This window comes from Tinamus guttatus, unplaced genomic scaffold, assembly GCF_059628265.1.
Source record: "Tinamus guttatus ecotype Peru unplaced genomic scaffold, ASM5962826v1 Tinamus_guttatus_pri_ptg000048l, whole genome shotgun sequence".
NCBI lineage: Eukaryota > Metazoa > Chordata > Aves > Tinamiformes > Tinamidae > Tinamus > Tinamus guttatus.
The window spans coordinates 6,982,863-7,001,527 of record NW_028288582.1 but is presented as its reverse complement, the minus strand read 5'-3'; the positions used below and the strand labels follow the sequence as shown (position 1 = coordinate 7,001,527).

The 18,665-nt window shown below is 45.8% G+C and overlaps 1 protein-coding gene and 1 non-coding gene across 4 annotated transcripts; both read left to right on the top strand.

The window, feature by feature from the left end:
- Positions 1-9,006: 9,006 nt before the first annotated feature.
- On the top strand, positions 9,007-16,904 carry EIF5 (eukaryotic translation initiation factor 5). 3 transcript variants are annotated; one of them, XM_088539636.1, is made up of 12 exons: positions 9,007-9,115; positions 9,687-9,879; positions 11,816-12,095; positions 12,249-12,330; positions 12,670-12,842; positions 13,171-13,282; positions 13,956-14,095; positions 14,369-14,527; positions 14,811-14,972; positions 15,220-15,384; positions 15,659-15,799; positions 16,509-16,904. In XM_088539636.1, the coding sequence occupies exons 3-12, from the start codon at positions 12,024-12,026 to the stop codon at positions 16,599-16,601; spliced, it is 1,299 nt and encodes a 432-aa protein (XP_088395762.1). In that variant the 5' UTR covers positions 9,007-9,115; positions 9,687-9,879; positions 11,816-12,023; the 3' UTR covers positions 16,602-16,904. The 3 variants fall into 3 exon arrangements, with proteins under 3 accessions (XP_088395762.1, XP_088395763.1, XP_010211240.1); XM_088539637.1 differs by lacking the exon at positions 9,007-9,115 and adding an exon at positions 9,395-9,507; XM_010212938.2 differs by lacking the exons at positions 9,007-9,115; positions 9,687-9,879 and adding an exon at positions 11,170-11,306.
- LOC148595914 (small nucleolar RNA SNORA28) lies at positions 13,618-13,741 on the top strand. The gene has a single exon (XR_015914396.1). It is a non-coding gene; the product is annotated as a small nucleolar RNA SNORA28 (small nucleolar RNA).
- Positions 16,905-18,665: the final 1,761 nt, after the last annotated feature.

Below are 18,665 nucleotides of genomic sequence, written 5' to 3'. Positions count from 1 at the left end.
TTAAGCAGCCTGCCCCAGCTGGGCTGAAGCTGATGGCAAAGCATACCAAACAAGGAGCAAATTCTGAATTGCGACCTACAAATTCAGCATTACCCTCTACAAAAAAAAAAACTACAGTGCTCTGCAAAACACCTTTGGTGTTGCAGGAAAGGCAAGCCTGTAATGGATATAAAATTGCACATTAGAGACAGAAGTTGTTCTGCTATATGTCTAGCTGCGTGTTTTTAAATACAAAGCTCTGCCCACAGCCAAACAGCCCCTTTAAAGGTTTAGTTCTGGAGAATGTACCTGATCCACTTTGCCTTCCAAACAGACCTTTGCTTTGCTTTTGCTTTTGCCTCAAGCAGAGATACCTTCTCCCCTACTATATCTGCCAGCAAAAGCACGGATATAACCACTAGCTGGACCTTAGTAATGTCTCCAAACTCCAACTCTCCCAGCAATGCCCTCATATTACTTTAGAACAAGGGAACTCCTCCGTCCTCAAATGAGCACATCGGAACATCTAAGGAAGATGCAGCCCCCTAGAAAATGGCTCTGCAGCACCTGAGAGCCCTTGACATCTCCAAGGCTTCCCCAGATTAGGAAAAGGCCCAGGAGATGGGCTCTCAAAATTAGGGTTAACAACATCCTCCTCTTGGGAGCAGCGGAAAGTAAATATGGGATCCTAAGCACTGGTAAGATCTTGGCAAAATTCAGAGGCCAAGAAAAAGGATGAGAGGATGAATATGTGGAGGTGCTGCATGTGGCAGCTGCAGAAGACTTGAGCAATTTCTTTAAGGAAAAGAGTCGATCACTAAAACACCACAGAAAGGGAGACTTCACTTAACTCACAGACATCACTCACTGGCTGAAGCCTGACTATGACAAGCAGCATGGAAATGTAAAAGCAGTGGTTGTTAATGGGCATAATGAGCAGGCAGGCAGTGCTGACAGCCTGTTCCCGGCTGGAAGCTACACTCCCTAGGGACTCCTTATCTTCCCCATCCATTTCTCCCGGCAGCCTGCACATACATGAATGCAGCCTGCAGAGTTGCCAGCCACAAGCCTGCGGCCGTGGGTAGCGATGGTGGCTGCCAGGCAGCCTCAGCCAGCGCTGCTGCCTGCGCGAGGCGAGGGAACCTGCCCCTCTCACCTGCACTTGCACCCACTGCCGAGCACGTGCCGAAAGGGCGTCTCTCACTGGGAGCCCCGTTTGCTCTCTTCATTCACCTCTGTGAGTGCCTGGATTTGTCTCTTAAAAAACATTCAAAGACTGTTTTTATTTACTCAGAATGAGGTTTTATTTTCTCCCATCATGCAAGCGGCTGCTGTCCTTAAAATTGCCAGCAGGCTCCTCCTACGGACAAAAAACCAGCCAGGTGTGATGCCAAAGGAAAAGGTACATTACTGCAAAGTGATGAGAGCAGAAAAAAAGCATGCAAAGCAAATCACACACAGCCATGTGTTAAAAATTAAAGGAATACTATGCTGAAAGTCATGTTATCTTAGCCGAGAGCAGGAGCACTCAATCTGGCTGTTGAGTTCTTTTTTCCTGTGTACTCCAAGCTGAAGATACACAGAACATTTGGAGAGCACATAACATGTGCCTAGCACAGGAGAGCCACTATCTCCAGGCACTTACTCTATATGTTTCTTGCTTAAAAATCCACACTTACACACAGAATACCACAGTGAATTGCACTTAGCAGTGGTTGCAGCTGCTGGTTGGGTGAGGTGGGATGTGCAGGTTCCTCCAGCAGATGAGCAGCGTGTGGGTCTCATATTGAGCAGCACTAGCTGCCGATCTGGGGGAGAGCTGCTGCTCTACCAGTGCTCTGATGGGAAGCAAGAGGATACGGAGGAAGCATCGTTTTCCCAAGCAGCTACAGCACACTCATTTATATTCTGCTGAGAAAGCGAGTTGCTTCCCTTCACTCCTCCCTTTCATACAGACACACACCGCGAGAGAGGGAGGAAGGGCAGGAGGGAGCATCATGGTGTCTACCCAGACAAGAAGAGGTTTGGGGCAGAACCTGCCTCATGCAGTCGGCTGAACGCTGAGCTCTTCCCCTGCACTCGCCTCCAAACGCTGCCAGAGAGATCCCAGCCCTTCTGTACTGTAATAAAAGCAACAATAACGACTAGAAGATAACGGCTCTGTATCTAATGCTATAACCTTCTTCTCCTGCTCTCTTTTCTCCTGTTTACTAATTCCTGAACTACTAAAGATAATAGCTAATAAAAATGATAACCTTGCTCCTGCTCAGTGTTTAATGCTGATCAAAAGCACGAATGTTACCTAACAGTAAACTCACAACTGTTCAGCATATCTGCCATCAAAACACAAAGCAGTGTACCAGCCCTGATGGAATTTGCACTTGTGCTTCTCTAGAAGGTAACCTATTCAAACCTGGTGCGTAAATAATTAAACTTTCTCTACAGATTTCCAAGATAGGAAGAGGAAATGGTACAGTTACTTGGGGTTCAGTGTAGCTATGCACAATCTGGACCCTCCTTCTGAAACTATAGATGCAGCTGCAGTCTGTCTGAGCTGCATCCATGCAGCAATTCCTTTCGCAGTCAGGAATGAGCTATATTTGAGCACCGATTCCTGACAGCCTCCCTGCCTGGATGTGTTTTGGTGCTTTCTGGGCATGAGCATCAAGCCACGGAGTGCCAGGAGACACGGGGCAGGCCCGAGCCCATGGCAGATGCAGCTCCCAGGTGTCCTGCAGCAGCGAAAGCCATGAGGAATCCCTTACTCAGGAGCCCAGGGCTCCTGCCGCGCTGGAAAAAAACAGCTGCTCTGACCATCCGCTGTGGAGGCTTGTTCAAAGACAATAGTACCTTGTTAGCAGATAGTTAACCACAAGGGTGTCAGTCTTTGCAGCAGATGGGGGACAGAGCCGAGAAAGACGAGGACTGAGGAACACCTCCCCCTGCCTTGTGTGCGACGTGTCTTGCCAGAAGAAAAGAAACAAAGCCAGACAACCGCGCAGGTGGCCAGATGCTGATTGGTTGTGCGCTTTGCAACACTTGTGTTAAGAAAGTATAAAAAGAAGTCGGTTTGGAAATAAAGTTGTCTCACTCTGCACCCCAGACTGAGTCCGTTTCTTCACAAGGTGCAACAAATGGCGCCCAACGTGGGGCTCGAAGACTAGCTGTCTCTCCGGTTGCACCGCCCAGCTGAACTCCCGGGAATCACGCTGAAAGGAAGCGTAAGGATCAAGCTGAAAGGAAGCTTACTTTGTGTGCACACTAAAAGCCTCTTGAAAGGAAAGAGGTAAGCGGCTGGGAACTATGGGTTCATACCTAATGAAGGAACAAAAGGACGATTTAGAAGCTTCTCCTAAAAACTTGAAACCGCAAAGAAAAAAATTAGGTGAAGAAGAGCTGCAAAAGGTTCTTGCATGGGCTTCTAAAGACGATCCTTCGGTGAATAGTAAGAATGTTTTTAATCTGGAAAGATGGGACCAAATTGGGGTCCGACTGTGGGATAGTGCCACGCGCGGTGATAAGGCTGCTGCTAACCTGTTGCCACAATGGCGAGTTGTACTCGAAATATTGAAATCTCATAGTGGGTTGCAGTCGAACATAAATGACGGGATCGGGGCCCCTGCCATCCCCTCCGCGCCTCCTTTACCTCAATCGTGTCCTGATGAGAATCAGAAAAGAAAACGTGCTGCAAAAGCCTTTGCGGTACTGCCACCTGATGACCAGGACGATGATCCTTTTGGTCCGGGTCCTATTGACCCTGGAAAGGAGCCAGACCTATACCCCCCGGATCCTCACGATAAATGGGCCTCAGTAAAACGAGGAGCAAAACAGGCGGGGGATGTGGGCATGCTGAAAGCCTTTCCCGTTATCTGTGCACCAGACCAGAATCCGCGTTGGGAAGGTTTGTCGTATAATCTTATTAAGGACGTGCGACGTACGGTGACAGATCATGGCCTTGGCGCACCATATACCACCCACCTTATACAATCTCTTTGTGATTCTTCGGTTTTTACTCCCCATGATTTTAAAACTTTGTTTCGCCTCATTATGACTGATATGCAATACACGATGTGGGAATCGAAAATGAGAGAGCTTGCTCGAGCTCAGGGGGAGGAAAACCAGCGGCTGTCGAAAAAAGGTCCTTTACGGGCTGTTACTGTGGACGTGCTAATGGGGGAGGGCGATCACAGTGCTACAACAGCACAAGCAGAAATCCCCCCTGAGGGCTTGCAACAAGTTAAGGCACTTGCTCTCCGCGCCCTTAAGGCCGTTCCGGAGAGTGGTAAACAAAGACAACCTTTTGTTAGCATAAGACAAGATGCGAATGAGCCATATATGAAGTTTTTGGATCGGCTTAATGAGGCTCTGGAGAAACAAATTGATAATGAACAAGCACGAAGCTACATTTTTAAGCAACTAGCAGTTGAGAATGCTAACCCTGATTGCCAGAGAGTTTTGCGGCCACTAAAGGATCCTACTATTGATGACATGCTAAAAGCATGTATTAATGTCGGTACCAAACAGTATGAATATTCACTGATGGCCGAAACATTTGCAACAATGTCTATGAAAAAGCCATGTTTTGCTTGTGGCCAATTTGGGCATATTCGTAAATACTGTCCGAAAACACAAGCAAACAAAGGAGGAGCGCCTGGACTATGTCCGCGCTGTCACAAAGGACAACACTATGCTAATCAGTGTCGATCAAAATTTGATAAGGAAGGTCGACCGCTAGCCCCTTCGGGAAACTTCAAGCGGAGCGCGGCAAGGGGTCGCGCCATGACGGCAAATCACCCCTCGGAGTGGCTCCCACCGGGAAGCAGCCGCCGCTTGTGCGCCAGCACAAGCGGCAGCGCCGGGGTGGACCTGGCCACCACAATAGAAGTGCTAATTACTGATACATCAGTTGTGCTAATTCCAACTGGTGTCCACGGCCCCCTGGGGCGAGGAATGGCAGCACTATTGATTGGGCGATTTTCAACAACGAGACAAGGGCTGTTTGTGTTACCTGCAGTTATCAACGCAGATTTCAAAGGAGAAATTAAGATAATGGTATGGACTCCGATACCACCCTGTACTGTGCCAGCAGGAAGCCAAATAGCACAATTAGTATACTTTTTACCACAGACACCAAACGCTGCAAACATTAACCATGGCACAGGCTCTTTTGGGTCCACAGGGCATGAAATTTTCTGGACTCAACAGATAACTATGAATCGCCCGCAGATATCCTGTACGCTACAAGCAGGACTGATAAAATTTAATGTACAAGGAATTTTAGATAGTGGAGCAGATGTTACAGTCATCGCTGCCTCACAATGGCCAAACAGTTTACCCCTAGTTAAGGCACATACATCGCTTTCAGGAATTGGTGGGCAGAGTACTCCAATGCAAAGCAAAAGATTGATAAATATTATTGGCCCAGAAGGAAGAACTGCAAACATTAGGCCATTTATATTGCCTGGATCCATCACCTTGTGGGGGAGAGACTGTTTGAGTCAATGGGGCATGCAGTTAAGCACGGATTTTTCTTAGGGGTCACTATCCAGCAGCAGGTCCCACCCATGATTTGGAAAACGGACAAGCCAGTGTGGGTAGATCAGTGGCCCCTTCCACAAAATAAACTGCTGCAATTACACAAGTTAGTAGATGAACAATTGCAAGCTGGTCATATAGTTCCTACTACAAGCCCCTGGAACACGCCAGTTTTTGTAATTCAAAAGAAAAATAATTCCTGGAGGCTGTTACATGACCTTAGAAAAATCAATGAAGTCATCGAAGATATGGGAGCCTTACAGCCTGGACTCCCTTCTCCAGCAATGTTACCTCAAACATGGACTTTGATAGTAATCGATTTGAAAGACTGTTTCTTTATGCACCTCGGTTTGCATTTTCTGTACCTTCCATCAATGCTATGGAACCGCATAGCAGATACCATTGGAGAGTTCTGCCACAAGGCATGAAAAATAGTCCTACATTATGTCAACAATTTGTGGCAGCAGTTTTAAGCCCAATACGCAAATATTTTGATAATGTCCTCATCTATCACTATATGGACGATATATTGATTGCTGCAGAGCAAAAGGAAACAGCAGAAGAGGCTCTGCATCAGATTACGCGAGCAGCATCAGCTGCAGGATTAAGAATTGCGGAAGATAAAGTACAGGAAAGTCCGCCTTGGCGATATTTAGGATGGAGAATTTCTGATCATCAAATTCGACCACAATCATTGACCTTAAAGACAGACATAAGGACTTTGAATGATCTTCAAAAACTTTTGGGAACTATTAATTGGATCCGTCCCTCCTTAGGGATTTCCACAGAAGATTATCTAGTTCAGTAAATCCGTTTGTAACCTGTCTAGTAGGACAGCCTGTTGATGTTTGGCATATTTCGTTTATTGTTAGTGTGCCTGCTTTGTTTCTTGTTATGTGTTTAAGGATAGATCATTTAATTAAGTCATGGCTGTTCAAACAAAAACAAATAAAGAAGGGTGAGATGTGGAGGCTTGTTCAAAGACAATAGTACCTTGTTAGCAGATAGTTAACCACAAGGGTGTCAGTCTTTGCAGCAGATGGGGGACAGAGCCGAGAAAGACGAGGACTGAGGAACACCTCCCCCTGCCTTGTGTGCGACGTGTCTTGCCAGAAGAAAAGAAACAAAGCCAGACAACCGCGCAGGTGGCCAGATGCTGATTGGTTGTGCGCTTTGCAACACTTGTGTTAAGAAAGTATAAAAAGAAGTCGGTTTGGAAATAAAGTTGTCTCACTCTGCACCCCAGACTGAGTCCGTTTCTTCACAAGGTGCAACAATCCGCTGCAAGAAGACACTGACAACTTGCAGCATAGAAAAGCACAGCTCAAGGCCAAGGTTACCAAGCGGGTATTGAAAGGGGGTTGTGTTTATAGCCAGCCACATCACTGATGGATTACAAACTTGCTTAAGAACACACAGCAGATAGGACACAAGGGTATCTGTTTGCCAGTATAAACATACACTATTAGAATGGCCTTTTTTCACAGAATCACAAGGTTGAGGTTAGAAGGGACCTCTAAAGGTCATCTAGTCCAACCCCCCTGCTTTTGCAGGATTACATCTTAAATACAGGTATTAAGATCTTAAGCAGAATTTTGATTTTGCTGCATTACATATCACAGCCATTGATTCTCTGTTATTTTTGCTAAAATCCAACAAAGAACAAACTTGAATTGGTCAAGGCTGAACCATAATAAATCATTCCAGTGATAAGGGAACAAACCTTGGGATTCTGTGCTGAAAACTTCCATTCTCAGCAACTAAACCACATCCAAAACCTGACTTGCTAATGCCAGACGTCTTAATTACAAGAGAGGAAAATAGACAGAAACTGCACTCCAGTGTGTTTTGAAGGTCACACAAGCAATGTGAACTATGAACTTCAGGATTCAGGAATCCATCACATTTTAAAGGGGGAGTGGAAAACTTTTTCTCTCTAGTCCAAGCCACTGGATACAAAAAACTGAACAAACTGAATTTTGACTCAGTAAAAAACTGATTCAGCATTTGGGATCCAGTACAGAATCTTACTAAATTGTTCTGGTGAGAAAAAATGAACCAAGAAGGCACCAAGAAGACAATAATCCACAGTTACAATCTGTTTTGTATGATCAGAGCAAATATTTTCTGTCCTCGTTTGTACGGGACCAGCAGCTGCCTTTTGCAAAAGGAGCATTATTTTAAAAGGTACCTCTTAACTTAATGATATCAATTTACACACTATAAAATAAAAATTTAATCTGTCTTTATGCTACTAAATCATAACTCTTTGGAGTTATTCATTATGTGAAATAGCACCAAATCAAAGGTCTCTGTTTCCCTTTTGCTACACAATAAAGTGGTTTTGGCAGCAGTATACTTTAACACTTGTAATTTATTAACCTCAGAGGTGTTGTAGCTTGAAACTAAAGCCACAGAAAGGAGGCATTTAGCAAGTCATACATGCTGCATATTTTCACAGCAGAGCAGCTCCTGCTGTGCTTTTCTTGCCCTCTACATTTTTATAATTTTTCTCCTCTCCGTAACTGCCAAGTCTCACATATTTTGGAGAGACACTTACATTGCACTCAACCTCTTCATTGCGTCTTTAGAAGGGCTGCTGTGCATGTGTCAAAGAGGCATTTAAAACACCCCGAGGAATTTTTAACCTTTCCAGGGGGAGATAGCGCAGTCCAAGACGGTCATGCCTGACATTTCACAGGAGAGCGCCCTGGCCTCAAACACTTGCTGCTCCTTATGCCGAGGAGCCGTGTAAGTAGGGCAGCAGCCATGATGTAGGAGGGTCCTGCGAGAGGAATGCGCGTCTGTCCCCGCTCCCTCTGCTCCTCTGCTGCTGCACATGAGGAAACACAATTTTTTCATTGCAGCGAGTCACTGAACACGTTCCTAACGACAACCCAGCTTTTCAAGGGAAACCACGTTTATCAGACAACTTTGCATCTTAATGTGGTTGTTTTGCATGTGGGACCACAAACATTCAAGATGCTCTTGCAGGTTCAAGAGGGGTGTTTGCCCTCACCACATCAGCATGACTGACCAGAGCGAGCCCAAGAACCCACTTCAAAACTCACTCAGGGCAGGAAGAAATCCAGAGCATGTGGTACCGTTCACTGGCAATACCAGATTTATCCTCTTTTCCTCTACACTCCCCTATAGCCATCAAGAAGCTACAGAATGTGTTTTGGTAGCACGTGGTGAGAGGGATGAAGGAAACTGCTTCTGTCTGAGTATTTACAGGAGGAGGAGAGAGGCTTCATCCCTTGATCCATGTGAGGAGAGCCCATGAGAGGGGGGCTCTCCACTTAGATGTGACCTGTGTTCTGAAATGCCCAAAACACGTATAATTCCCGTGAGACGAGGAGAGAAGATGGGCGAGCGCGGAATGCGGAAAATAACACAACAAACCCGGGAGTTTCCCGCTTTGAGAGCGGGGCCGCGCGTCCCCACGAGGCGGCGGGGCGGCCGCCCCCCCGGCCGGCGCTGGGCGGGCGCAGCGGCGCCGCTCGCCGCCCCGCGGGGAGGTGCCACAGCCGGGAGGGGAAGGCGAGGGGCCCCTCCCTGCCGCGCGACGCGGAGCAGCGCTGGCCGGCGCGGCGGACAGGCAGGTCCCGCGGCAGCGCGGCGCGAGGGGAGCGGGCGCCCGGGGCGGGGGGCAGCGGGGCCGCGGCGGCGGGAGCGGGGGAACCGGGCCCGCCGCGCTCGGTACCGGGCCCCGGCGCACTGACTCATCCCGCGCCGCTCCCCTCCCCCCATCTCGCGAGAGCGAGGTAGACGTGATGTCCTCTGGGGCACGGTGGGGGCAGAAGGGAGGCGAGGGGGTGTCTTGATTGATGGCGGCCGCCGCCAATGGGCTGGGGGCACGGCAAGCCGCGAGCCAATGGGTTCGTGTCGAGGGGAGCGGCGAGCCAATGGCAGGGCGGGGGGGCGGGGTGCGCCGCTGGCTGATTGATCCCAGCTTTGGCGTTGTTCAGTCAGAGCGAGAACATTCTAGAGGTGAGTACGGGGCGGCCATTGCTGGGGTCCCATCAACCGCCCCCTTCTGCCTGAGCTGCGCGCCTGGCGCCGGCTCTCCTTCCCCCCCCTCCCTTTTCCCCCCTTCCTCCTCCTCCCCCTCCTCCCCCTCCTCGCAGGTATTGCCGCTAACGATGCCCATGCTTGTGTTTTGCACGCAGATTGCCCGGCGCCGCTGTCCCTGCTGATCCTGCCTGCCCCAGGACGCTCGGACCCGGAGGCTGCGGCGTCCGCCTCCGCCTCCCTCCCCGTCTGGATATAAGCGCCCCCACGGCCCTGTTCTCCTCACATACTCGGCTTCGTCGCAGCCCGGGGCGAGCAGCGTTGGGTTTATGTCTTTATTGGACGAAAACGGTGAGTATTCCCGCCACGCTAGAGCGGGTGGGAGGGTGAATGGTGGGAAATCCAGGCTCGAGAAAAGTTTTGGAGCGGGAAGAGAAGGAGGAAGAAGGGGGTGGCGGGCTGGGTTACTGCATTACCGGTAAACGGTCGATGGCAAGAGAGATTTCCTATAATGAAATAACCGGGAGTTCGGTGATGGTGGGAAAGAGGTAAGAAAACAACCTTCCATGTATCTTTTTTTTGCGTTATTTTTCAATTTCTATTTTATTTTGTGTGCGCTTTCTCCCCGCCCCCTCCGCTACCATGCGACGAGACAAGATGGCGGCGGCCGGGGCCGCGCCTCCCGCGCCGGGCAGGGGGGGGCAGCTGTGGCGCAGTTACCAACGCGCGCGGCGGGGGGAGCGGCGCGGAGCGCCCCCCGTCGCCGCCGGAGTGCGCATGCGTGGCTGGATGACCTCCCGCCCATCTTGCTCTCTCAAGGCTGACTCAGTGTTTAATTGCTGCATTTGTGACTCATCACAAGCCCGAGTGGGGCGGGGAAATAGACTCGCTGCTACACAAGCACTGTCCGCCTTCCCGCTTCTTCCCTGTGCTTTGGGGGTGGGGAAGCGGGGGGGGCGGGGAGGATGGTTGGGATGAGGTGTCCTAGGGACCAGGAGAGGGAGCTTCAGTCCGCAGTAGACAAAAGCGGTAATCTGGAAGGAGGGGAAACAGCACATTCTTTACAAGAGCTCATGCTCAGTCACCGAGATACCTCCTTCCTTAGTGCTTCATGGGCACGTGGTCACATCACGTGGCAGCTCTTTTTAGATATAACTGGGGAAGGAAGCCTCGAGCTTAAAACAAGGTCCATGGTGCACTTTTTTCCTGAAGGGTAAAACTGCACCTAGACTAATGTAGAACACATGTATATGCAAAGAAGACATTTACAGGATTACATAAGGGATTTGTAAACGGAATTGGAGGGACTCTGGTGTGTGGAACCCATAGACATGCTATTACGCGTAAATATTAAGAATAGTTAAACTTAAGTGTGTCAACACTTCTGTTGTTAAGGGTAGCAATATCATGACGTGTCAGAATGACCCTACTGTAATCAGGGTCAGCTCAAACAGTTGTGGCTTAAGTAATACTGCATCTGATTATAGAGACACATGTTAATTTTAATGTGTAAATACTGTGTGAGGTAATTTTAATAATAGGATTCATCCTCCTTCCCCTTCCTCCCCTACCCCTTACCCCCAAGGAAAAAAAAATGGAAAAGCTGCTGCAGTGCTCTGTACCTCTGCATTGCTAGGCTTTCTACAGTGAAGCAACTTATGCCAGAAATTATCAGGCTTATTGTTAAGTCAAAACTCAACAGAAGCTGCTATGAGAATCCATAATTGAGAGGGAGAAATACCTAATTCTCAACTCTTTCCCACTCTGATCAAAAAATGGTAAGCCATGTAAAAATTATGTTGGACTACAGATTGCTGCTGCTTCATCTTACTGATACTTCTCAATATTCTGACAAACTTCAGTTTATGTGATAAGTTCATGCTATGATGCAGAATTTTAAGCTGTTTTCAAGATTTCTCTCCTGCTTCCTTCTGCCCTGCAAACACATCACATGTGCAAGCAACATTAGGCCTCATAACAAATCAAACATCGTTCCTTTCTCTTCCTTTGTGATTGCAGCAGTCATTCAGGTATTAGGTGTACAGAAAACATTCTTAAGCTGTTCAAGTATTCTTTGGGTAGTAAGAGAGGGTGGAAAATTATGTGGTTTATATGAGGGAATAGTATCAGCACTACAACTCAAAGCTATGTAACGTTCCACAAGCTGGAAGTCGTAGCAACAAGATGGGGAACTATAATTAAGGTTATTTATATGGTTCTGTGACAAGATTTTGTGGGTGCACATCAAGGTAAACTTCATTTCTTTTCTGTTTATTAACACTTGCAGAGCTGTTGCGCAGCCACTGGTACCTGTATTGGGGAAACATAGCATACAAGCAAGAACCTTACAGCCTCAGTGGCGAAAAATTTTTCATGTCAGAGACCGAGAACTCTTGCAGTCGTTTATGTCATCCCGTCTTCTCCAGACAGAAGATACCAAAAAACTGCAATCAAAGATCTCTTCATCTTATTGATAAAGCAACTAATAAGGCAAAATGTCTGTCAACGTCAACCGCAGTGTTTCAGATCAGTTCTATCGCTACAAAATGCCCCGTCTGATTGCCAAGGTAACTTGCTATTACTGGTAAATGAGTAAGGTTACACTTCCAACATAGAGGAGCTGGGGTGAGGTAAAATGCTGATATAGTGAAATGGGAAATACTGGGATTGACTGTTGTGGTCTCTTAACAATAAAGCCTTTTTTTTTTTTTTTTTTTAAGGTTGAGGGCAAAGGAAATGGAATAAAGACGGTTATAGTCAACATGGTTGACGTTGCAAAGGCGCTTAATCGGCCTCCAACGTGTAAGTAGTCTATAGAGCATCCTTTGACTTGTGCTCTTGATGTTATTTGGAGTGGCAGCATGAAGTAGCCAATAAATCATTTGATTATAATAGCTCCTTTAAGTTACATTTCTATCTTAAAAGCCTTTATTCCAGGCATAACTGTAAATGCAGGCGGGCAGGCATAAGAACATGTTGAGGTGGTGTGTGTGGGGAGGGGGGTGGATTTTTGTTTTCGGATCCATTGTGTAGCTGCTGAGAACACAGTACTGCTGCTTTATATTTCCCTACTGTAGACATTGTATTAAAGGGCTATGAGAGCAGTTGGCTATTAATGTACTTCTCTCTTCTTTCTGGAAGATCCTACCAAATTTTTTGGTTGTGAGCTGGGAGCACAGACCCAGTTTGATGTTAAGAATGACCGTTACATTGTCAATGGATCTCATGAGGCGAATAAGCTGCAAGACATGTTGGATGGATTCATTAAAAAATTTGTTCTCTGTCCTGAGTGTGAGAATCCTGAAACTGATCTGGTGAGTCCTTCTGTGTGTGCTTTGCCATACCATACCACTGCAGAAATACCGCACCACTTCCATAAACCTATAGTGTTAAGATACCTGAGCTGAGTATCAACTCAGAGAAGATCATCTCCCCCTTGTGGGAGCTGTCTGGAAGGCTTAACACACATGAAAGCATACAACTCTGCCACTTCCAAAATGGAAACTCTCTTTTTGAAGCTGAAGAAAGTATTTAAGCCTCTGATTTAATCCTGCTGAGTTTTTACGTAAATGTTAGATTTAGGCTTTAATGCATTCCTGTTCTGTAGGCAGTATTTTAACCAGAGATTATTCCTTCTTGCAGCATGTCAATCCTAAGAAACAAACTATAGGTAACTCTTGCAAAGCCTGTGGCTATCGAGGCATGCTTGACACAAACCATAAACTCTGCACGTTCATTCTCAAAAACCCACCTGGTGAGTTTGAAGTTTTATTCTGGGCATGGTAGGGCAAAATTCTTCATTACCAGCACTCATGCCAAAGTAATGCTAACATTTTTTTTTTAACTGTAAAAAAGCTCCAGGTTGCTCTTAGAGTTTGTAGTTCAGAATAAAGTACTTAATCATAGTTACAGGATTGCGCAGAGCTATGATAGCTTATGTTGGGTCCTTTCTAATGCGGCGCATAACTTGATAGGAAGAGAGCTGGTCTGCAAAGTGACCATTGCAGGTTTTCCCCCTAAGTCAGAATGAAGCAGAAGTGTAGGATGTAAAAGCATCTCAATATCACTACCTCCCTAAGTGTTCTGTGCAAGCAACACTCTGTAGTAAGCATCTGGTTGCCTGCTGCAATTTAAGCTTGCTAGAGTAGAAAAGTCTAACCTATTCCAGGGGCTTCTGCTTTGTGAGGGCCCCTGTTATATGGACTTGAACAGTCTTAGTTCTCAGTGAGAAACCAGATGTAGAGTGGAACTCTGTGCTCTTCCTGGCAGGTGTAGATCTGTACTGATAAGTCTATGAGAGAGTACTGAACATCAGTAACGGCTAATACAAACATTGCAACTGTCTTATTCAGGGATTTGTTAGAGCTGTAATAGTGCAGGCAGTTTGGTGGTGTAGAGAACACTAGAACATTTTACTTCATTTCCAGAGAGCGGTGACACTGGCACAGGAAAGAAGGAAAAGGAAAAGAAGAACCGAAAAGGCAAGGACAAAGAGAATGGTTCTGTGTCTAGCAATGAGACACCTCCACCCCCACCACCCGAGGAGATAACTCCTCCACAGGTTGTGGTAAGTAGAAGGGGATTGTATCTTAGGAATGTGATACTACAAATGGCTATACACTCATAATTAGCTCCTAACTGTATTATTACCTACTGTCTCCCTTGGCTTGCAGATCACGGTATAACCCTTTAAGGGAAAATCTTTTACAGATTTTTTTTTTTTAGGTGGTTGGTGTGTGGGTGGGTGTGCTTTTTGTTGTGTTGTTTTGTTTTTTCTTCCCATCTGTGATGCTTGGCTGTTAACTAAGTCTGCAGTAATATTGTGTGAATTCCATTTTAGGAGGAGGAGGATGATGATGACTGGGGTGAAGACACAACAGAAGAAGCCCAGAGGCGTAGAATGGATGAGATTAGTGACCATGCAAAGAACCTCACACTTAGTGAAGACCTGGAAAGAACAGTGGAAGAGAGAGTCAATATATTATTTGACTTTGTGAAGGTAAGTATTTTCTAGCTCCTCACTTGGTGTGCCCACTCTGTTATTCTTTGACATGCTCTTGAGAGTAAGAACAATTAAAAGGTGGGGTGGATTTTTGTTTAGATGAAGGGGGAGGATTGCTCCTTTCTTCCCTCCTCTCTCACACCCGTAAGCCCTGCAGCCCTCTAAGCTTTAAAGGTTCTACCTAAGCACAGGTCCTCCAAGTGGTGGGGAAGGAAACTGCAATAGAGCACTGACCCAGACGTCAGAAGCAGTTAAAATGTGACTTGCATCTGTCTTGCAGAAAAAAAAGGAAGAAGGTGTTATTGATTCTTCTGACAAAGACATTGTAGCAGAAGCAGAGAGACTGGATGTAAAGGCTATGGGTCCTCTAGTTTTGACTGAGGTCCTCTTTGACGAAAAGATTCGTGAACAGATACGGAAATACAGGCGTCACTTCCTTCGTGTAAGTGTGATCTCTTGTTCTGCTCCTAGCATAGCGAATGGTTACTGCTGTAATAAGACTCAATTTGGTTCTAAACTCTAGTTCTAGTCTTTAAGCTGCTAATTGTTTTTTAACTAAGAAAACTGCTGAGAGTGGTAATGAGAGTTACTATAAATTTTGCTATCTTCGTGAGTTAAGAGCAGGAGAGAAGTTTGTTCAAGGGAGAAAAAAAAACTAAATGGATTTTTTTTTTCTCTCCTAATTCTAGTTCTGCCACAACAATAAGAGAGCTCAGAGGTACCTTCTCCATGGCTTTGAGTGCGTGGTAGCCATGCATCAGTCTCAGCTTATTTCCAAAATACCCCATATTTTGAAGGAGATGTATGATGCAGATCTTCTGGAAGAAGAAGTCATCCTTAGCTGGGCAGAAAAGGTAAGAGGAGCAGTATTTCATGGGCACCACCTGCCATGTGGCTGAAAATAACAGTCCATCTGGTCTCTCCTTCTTGGAAGAGTGTCTTGTGCTTACATCTTAGCTCAGGCTAGTTCAGATTACTGTCTAGGTGAAGCTTGTGGTTAAAGAAACAGGTCGGGTAGTTCAACACAGGCAAGGCTAGATTTGTAGTTAGGCTTGCTGTATTTGGGAGCGATGTGGTAAAAATTCCTTGAGCATTTAAACTAGATCTGCATGTTCTTCTGTCTTCTAGGCCTCAAAGAAATATGTCTCAAAAGAGCTTGCCAAAGAAATTCGTGTCAAAGCTGAACCATTTATTAAATGGCTCAAGGAAGCTGAGGAAGAATCTTCCGGTAATGAAGAAGAAGAAGAAGACGAAGATGAAAACATAGAGGTAGGCAAGACTCCATAAACAACTCCAAGACTCTTGTTTCTGTGCACTGAAATCTTAAGCTGCTTGATCTTCATACAGTGCAGAGTAGCTACTGTATTGCTTTGTGCATGGGAAGCTGGAGGAATTTTTCAGTTCCATGCTCAGATAAGACAGTTGTTAGACTGCTTCAGGTAAGGAGAGTCCCTGTAGGATCTTGATAGTCAAAGGGCCACCGTAGGATTGTACGGGCAGGCTCGGCTCTGGCACTGCAGTGGAACATACAAAGGAAACAGGAGAGTAGACAGTATCAGAAAGTCTTGCGTTTTTTGGGTGGGCCTTTGCACCTAGCTTGCAAAGCAGCTTAAAGGACGAGTTGCCACTTTCTCCTACTTCCAGCACTAGCGAAAACTTGTTACACTCCAACTGTTTGATTATGTGTGTGGTGTGGGATAGGGGCTTTTGCTGTGTTGGGTAATAGTTATTCCTGGTTCCTGTGCCAGGGTGTGAGATTTGTGATGTTTCTGACATCATGCACGGTCAACCTGTTTCCCCTGTGTTTCTGTGTGAAGATTCAGGTTTAACATATGGCATAGTTCTGGAATGCATTATTCAGCCTAGTGCAGAATAACAAGTCTTTTTAAGCAGACAGATTAGCAGGAGCTAGAGTAAAACCAGACACTACTTAGTAGCAATAGATGCTGCAGTAAAGGTGACTGTTTTGTCTCCACAGGTGGTGTACTCCACAACCGCCAGTGTACCTAAAGTTGAAACTGTGAAGCCTGCAAACAATAAAGATGATGATATCGATATTGATGCCATTTAACGTGATGCAACATAGCTTCCAGTATGATGCAAACTTCTCTGCATTTTTCTGCCAGAAGTGTGACTTGTATGTGCACAAGCTGAAATGGCTTAACATCCTGCTACTTTGTATTCAAATATATATCTTTTTACTGTGACTGGTCTTGTGTAACTAAGCCTAATACCAAGAAGTCAGCACATCAGTGAACTGATCTAGTTTGCAAATGGCATGTTATGTTTTGTTTTTCTAACTTGTGTTGAACACATACTTGGAGCACATTTATACAGTTGTGGAAATAAAGGATTTGGTTTTGGTCAGTCTTCATTTCTGCCTAACTCTTAATTTATTTTTCCAAGTAATAAAAGCTTTTAGACTGAAAACCTCATCTCTTAAGTGAGATGCTTCTTTTTTAATTAAAAAAAAAAAAAGAGGTTAGCCTAGGTGCCTAACTTAAGAGGGTCAAGTTCATCAGCTTGAATCAAGGCAGCCTCTGAGCTTAGGAAACAAGCCCAAGATTCAGTAGGGACAAAGGTACTGCGTAAGCTTCAAGTGCCCAGGCTGCTGCTTTTGTTCAAAGAAGTTGCTGTGTGCAGCCTAAAGAACTAAAGCTTTCCTACCCTTGCCCAAGCCATTTGTGGTTCGTATGCAATATAAGTAATCTTCCAGTTTAAGCAAAATAGCTGGTAGGACTGAGTGGATTGAAGTAACTTGGTGAGCAAAGGCTTTTGACCTGGATCCACTAGTAAAAGGTTTTCCCTCAATGATATAACGTACAGCTCAAGAGTGAGACCACCACCGCCTGCTTCCCCAAGGGCTTTTTGTCCCCTAGTAGTGCTTCTGAGGCATGAGAGTGGGATGACAGTGTCCTCGTTAAGAGATGACAGGTTCTCAGAGATCAAGGCACTAGGACAGGAAAGGCAGCTTATCCTATCTCAATGAATTCAGCAGAAATTATGATTAAATGAAAGAGAACACTGGTGATGGTGGTGGTGATTTAAGCTTTACCTTTTACTCTCTAAAACATAACAGTTTAAATAGGCTTTAAAAGGTCTTGTTTTTTTTTCCCAGGTAATCCTGGGATTAAATTATTTTAGCTCTGGCTAGTTTAATTAAGGAAGATGGAGTGAGGTTACGGAAGATTATATGTTTTGAGATGGTGTTAGTTTGTTCTCGTAACTTAACTATTTGGTTTTTTGTTTTTTTGTTTGTTTTGTTTTTTCCTAATTTCAACAAAGCCCCAGCCTCCCTCCCAAAATAAAACATGCTTTTCTTTATGTATGTTTTGTATTTTAAAAATCTGCCCCCACTTTTTTATGCCTGGTGAGAAGAGAGTACTTTCTCCTGGGGCAAGTGCCACCTCCCTTGTCCAGGAGCAACAGGATCCAGATGTAGGCCCCTTTTAGTCGGGGTTGTGGTGGCGGTGGTGTTTTTTTCATCTTTTTTGTTTGTTTGGTTGGTTTGGTTTTTAGATGGATTGACTGAGCATAGGTAGCTGCCTAAAGAGGCAATTTCTACTCTTCATCCATGGGTGCTTGCTCTTTTTTGTGCGCTGATCTGTTGACTTATCAAGTTACCAGCAAAACAGACCTGCTTCCTCCAGAGAGTAAAAAGCCCCCTGAACATGTTTTTCCAACAGATCAGTGAAGCCCTAAGTCTTACAAAGGTGTGTGAGGGATGGATGTGGTGCACTGGGGAGCACACAGCAGGCCAAGTGTGCTTGGTGCTCGTGCATAGGTCAGACCGAGTGCACTGTAAGGCTGTACCCTAATGCTCAGAAGCAAAGAAGGGGGTTCCTTGGAATGCTGAGGCTGCCAGTAAAACAATGTGGAGTTCCTGGCACCCAGTTAGGCTTCTCTCCCTATTTTCACATGTATCACTACTTGGTCGCAGATAGTAAATGAGAGATTCCACCAGCTAATTGTAAAAATGAGTGATAATTTTGTTATCGTTTCTTTTGGGAAGGAAGAAGCCTGACTTTGAAAGTTTCCTGGAGTCTTTTGAATTTGTTGCTGCTGCTGCCATCTGATAAAAGTAACAAGCACATCTTCAAAAGGCAACTTGGTATTTAGATGCAATCTGCCTGAA

Excerpts from the sequence above, each read along its gene's own strand:
- EIF5 (XM_088539636.1), top strand. The coding sequence starts at position 12,024 with ATGTCTGTCAACGTCAACCGCAGTGTTTCAGATCAGTTCTATCGCTAC. Across the intron at positions 13,283-13,955 it reads CATTCTCAAAAACCCACCTG|AGAGCGGTGACACTGGCACA; the intron begins GTGAGTTTGAAG and ends CTTCATTTCCAG. Across the intron at positions 15,385-15,658 it reads TCCTTAGCTGGGCAGAAAAG|GCCTCAAAGAAATATGTCTC; the intron begins GTAAGAGGAGCA and ends TCTGTCTTCTAG.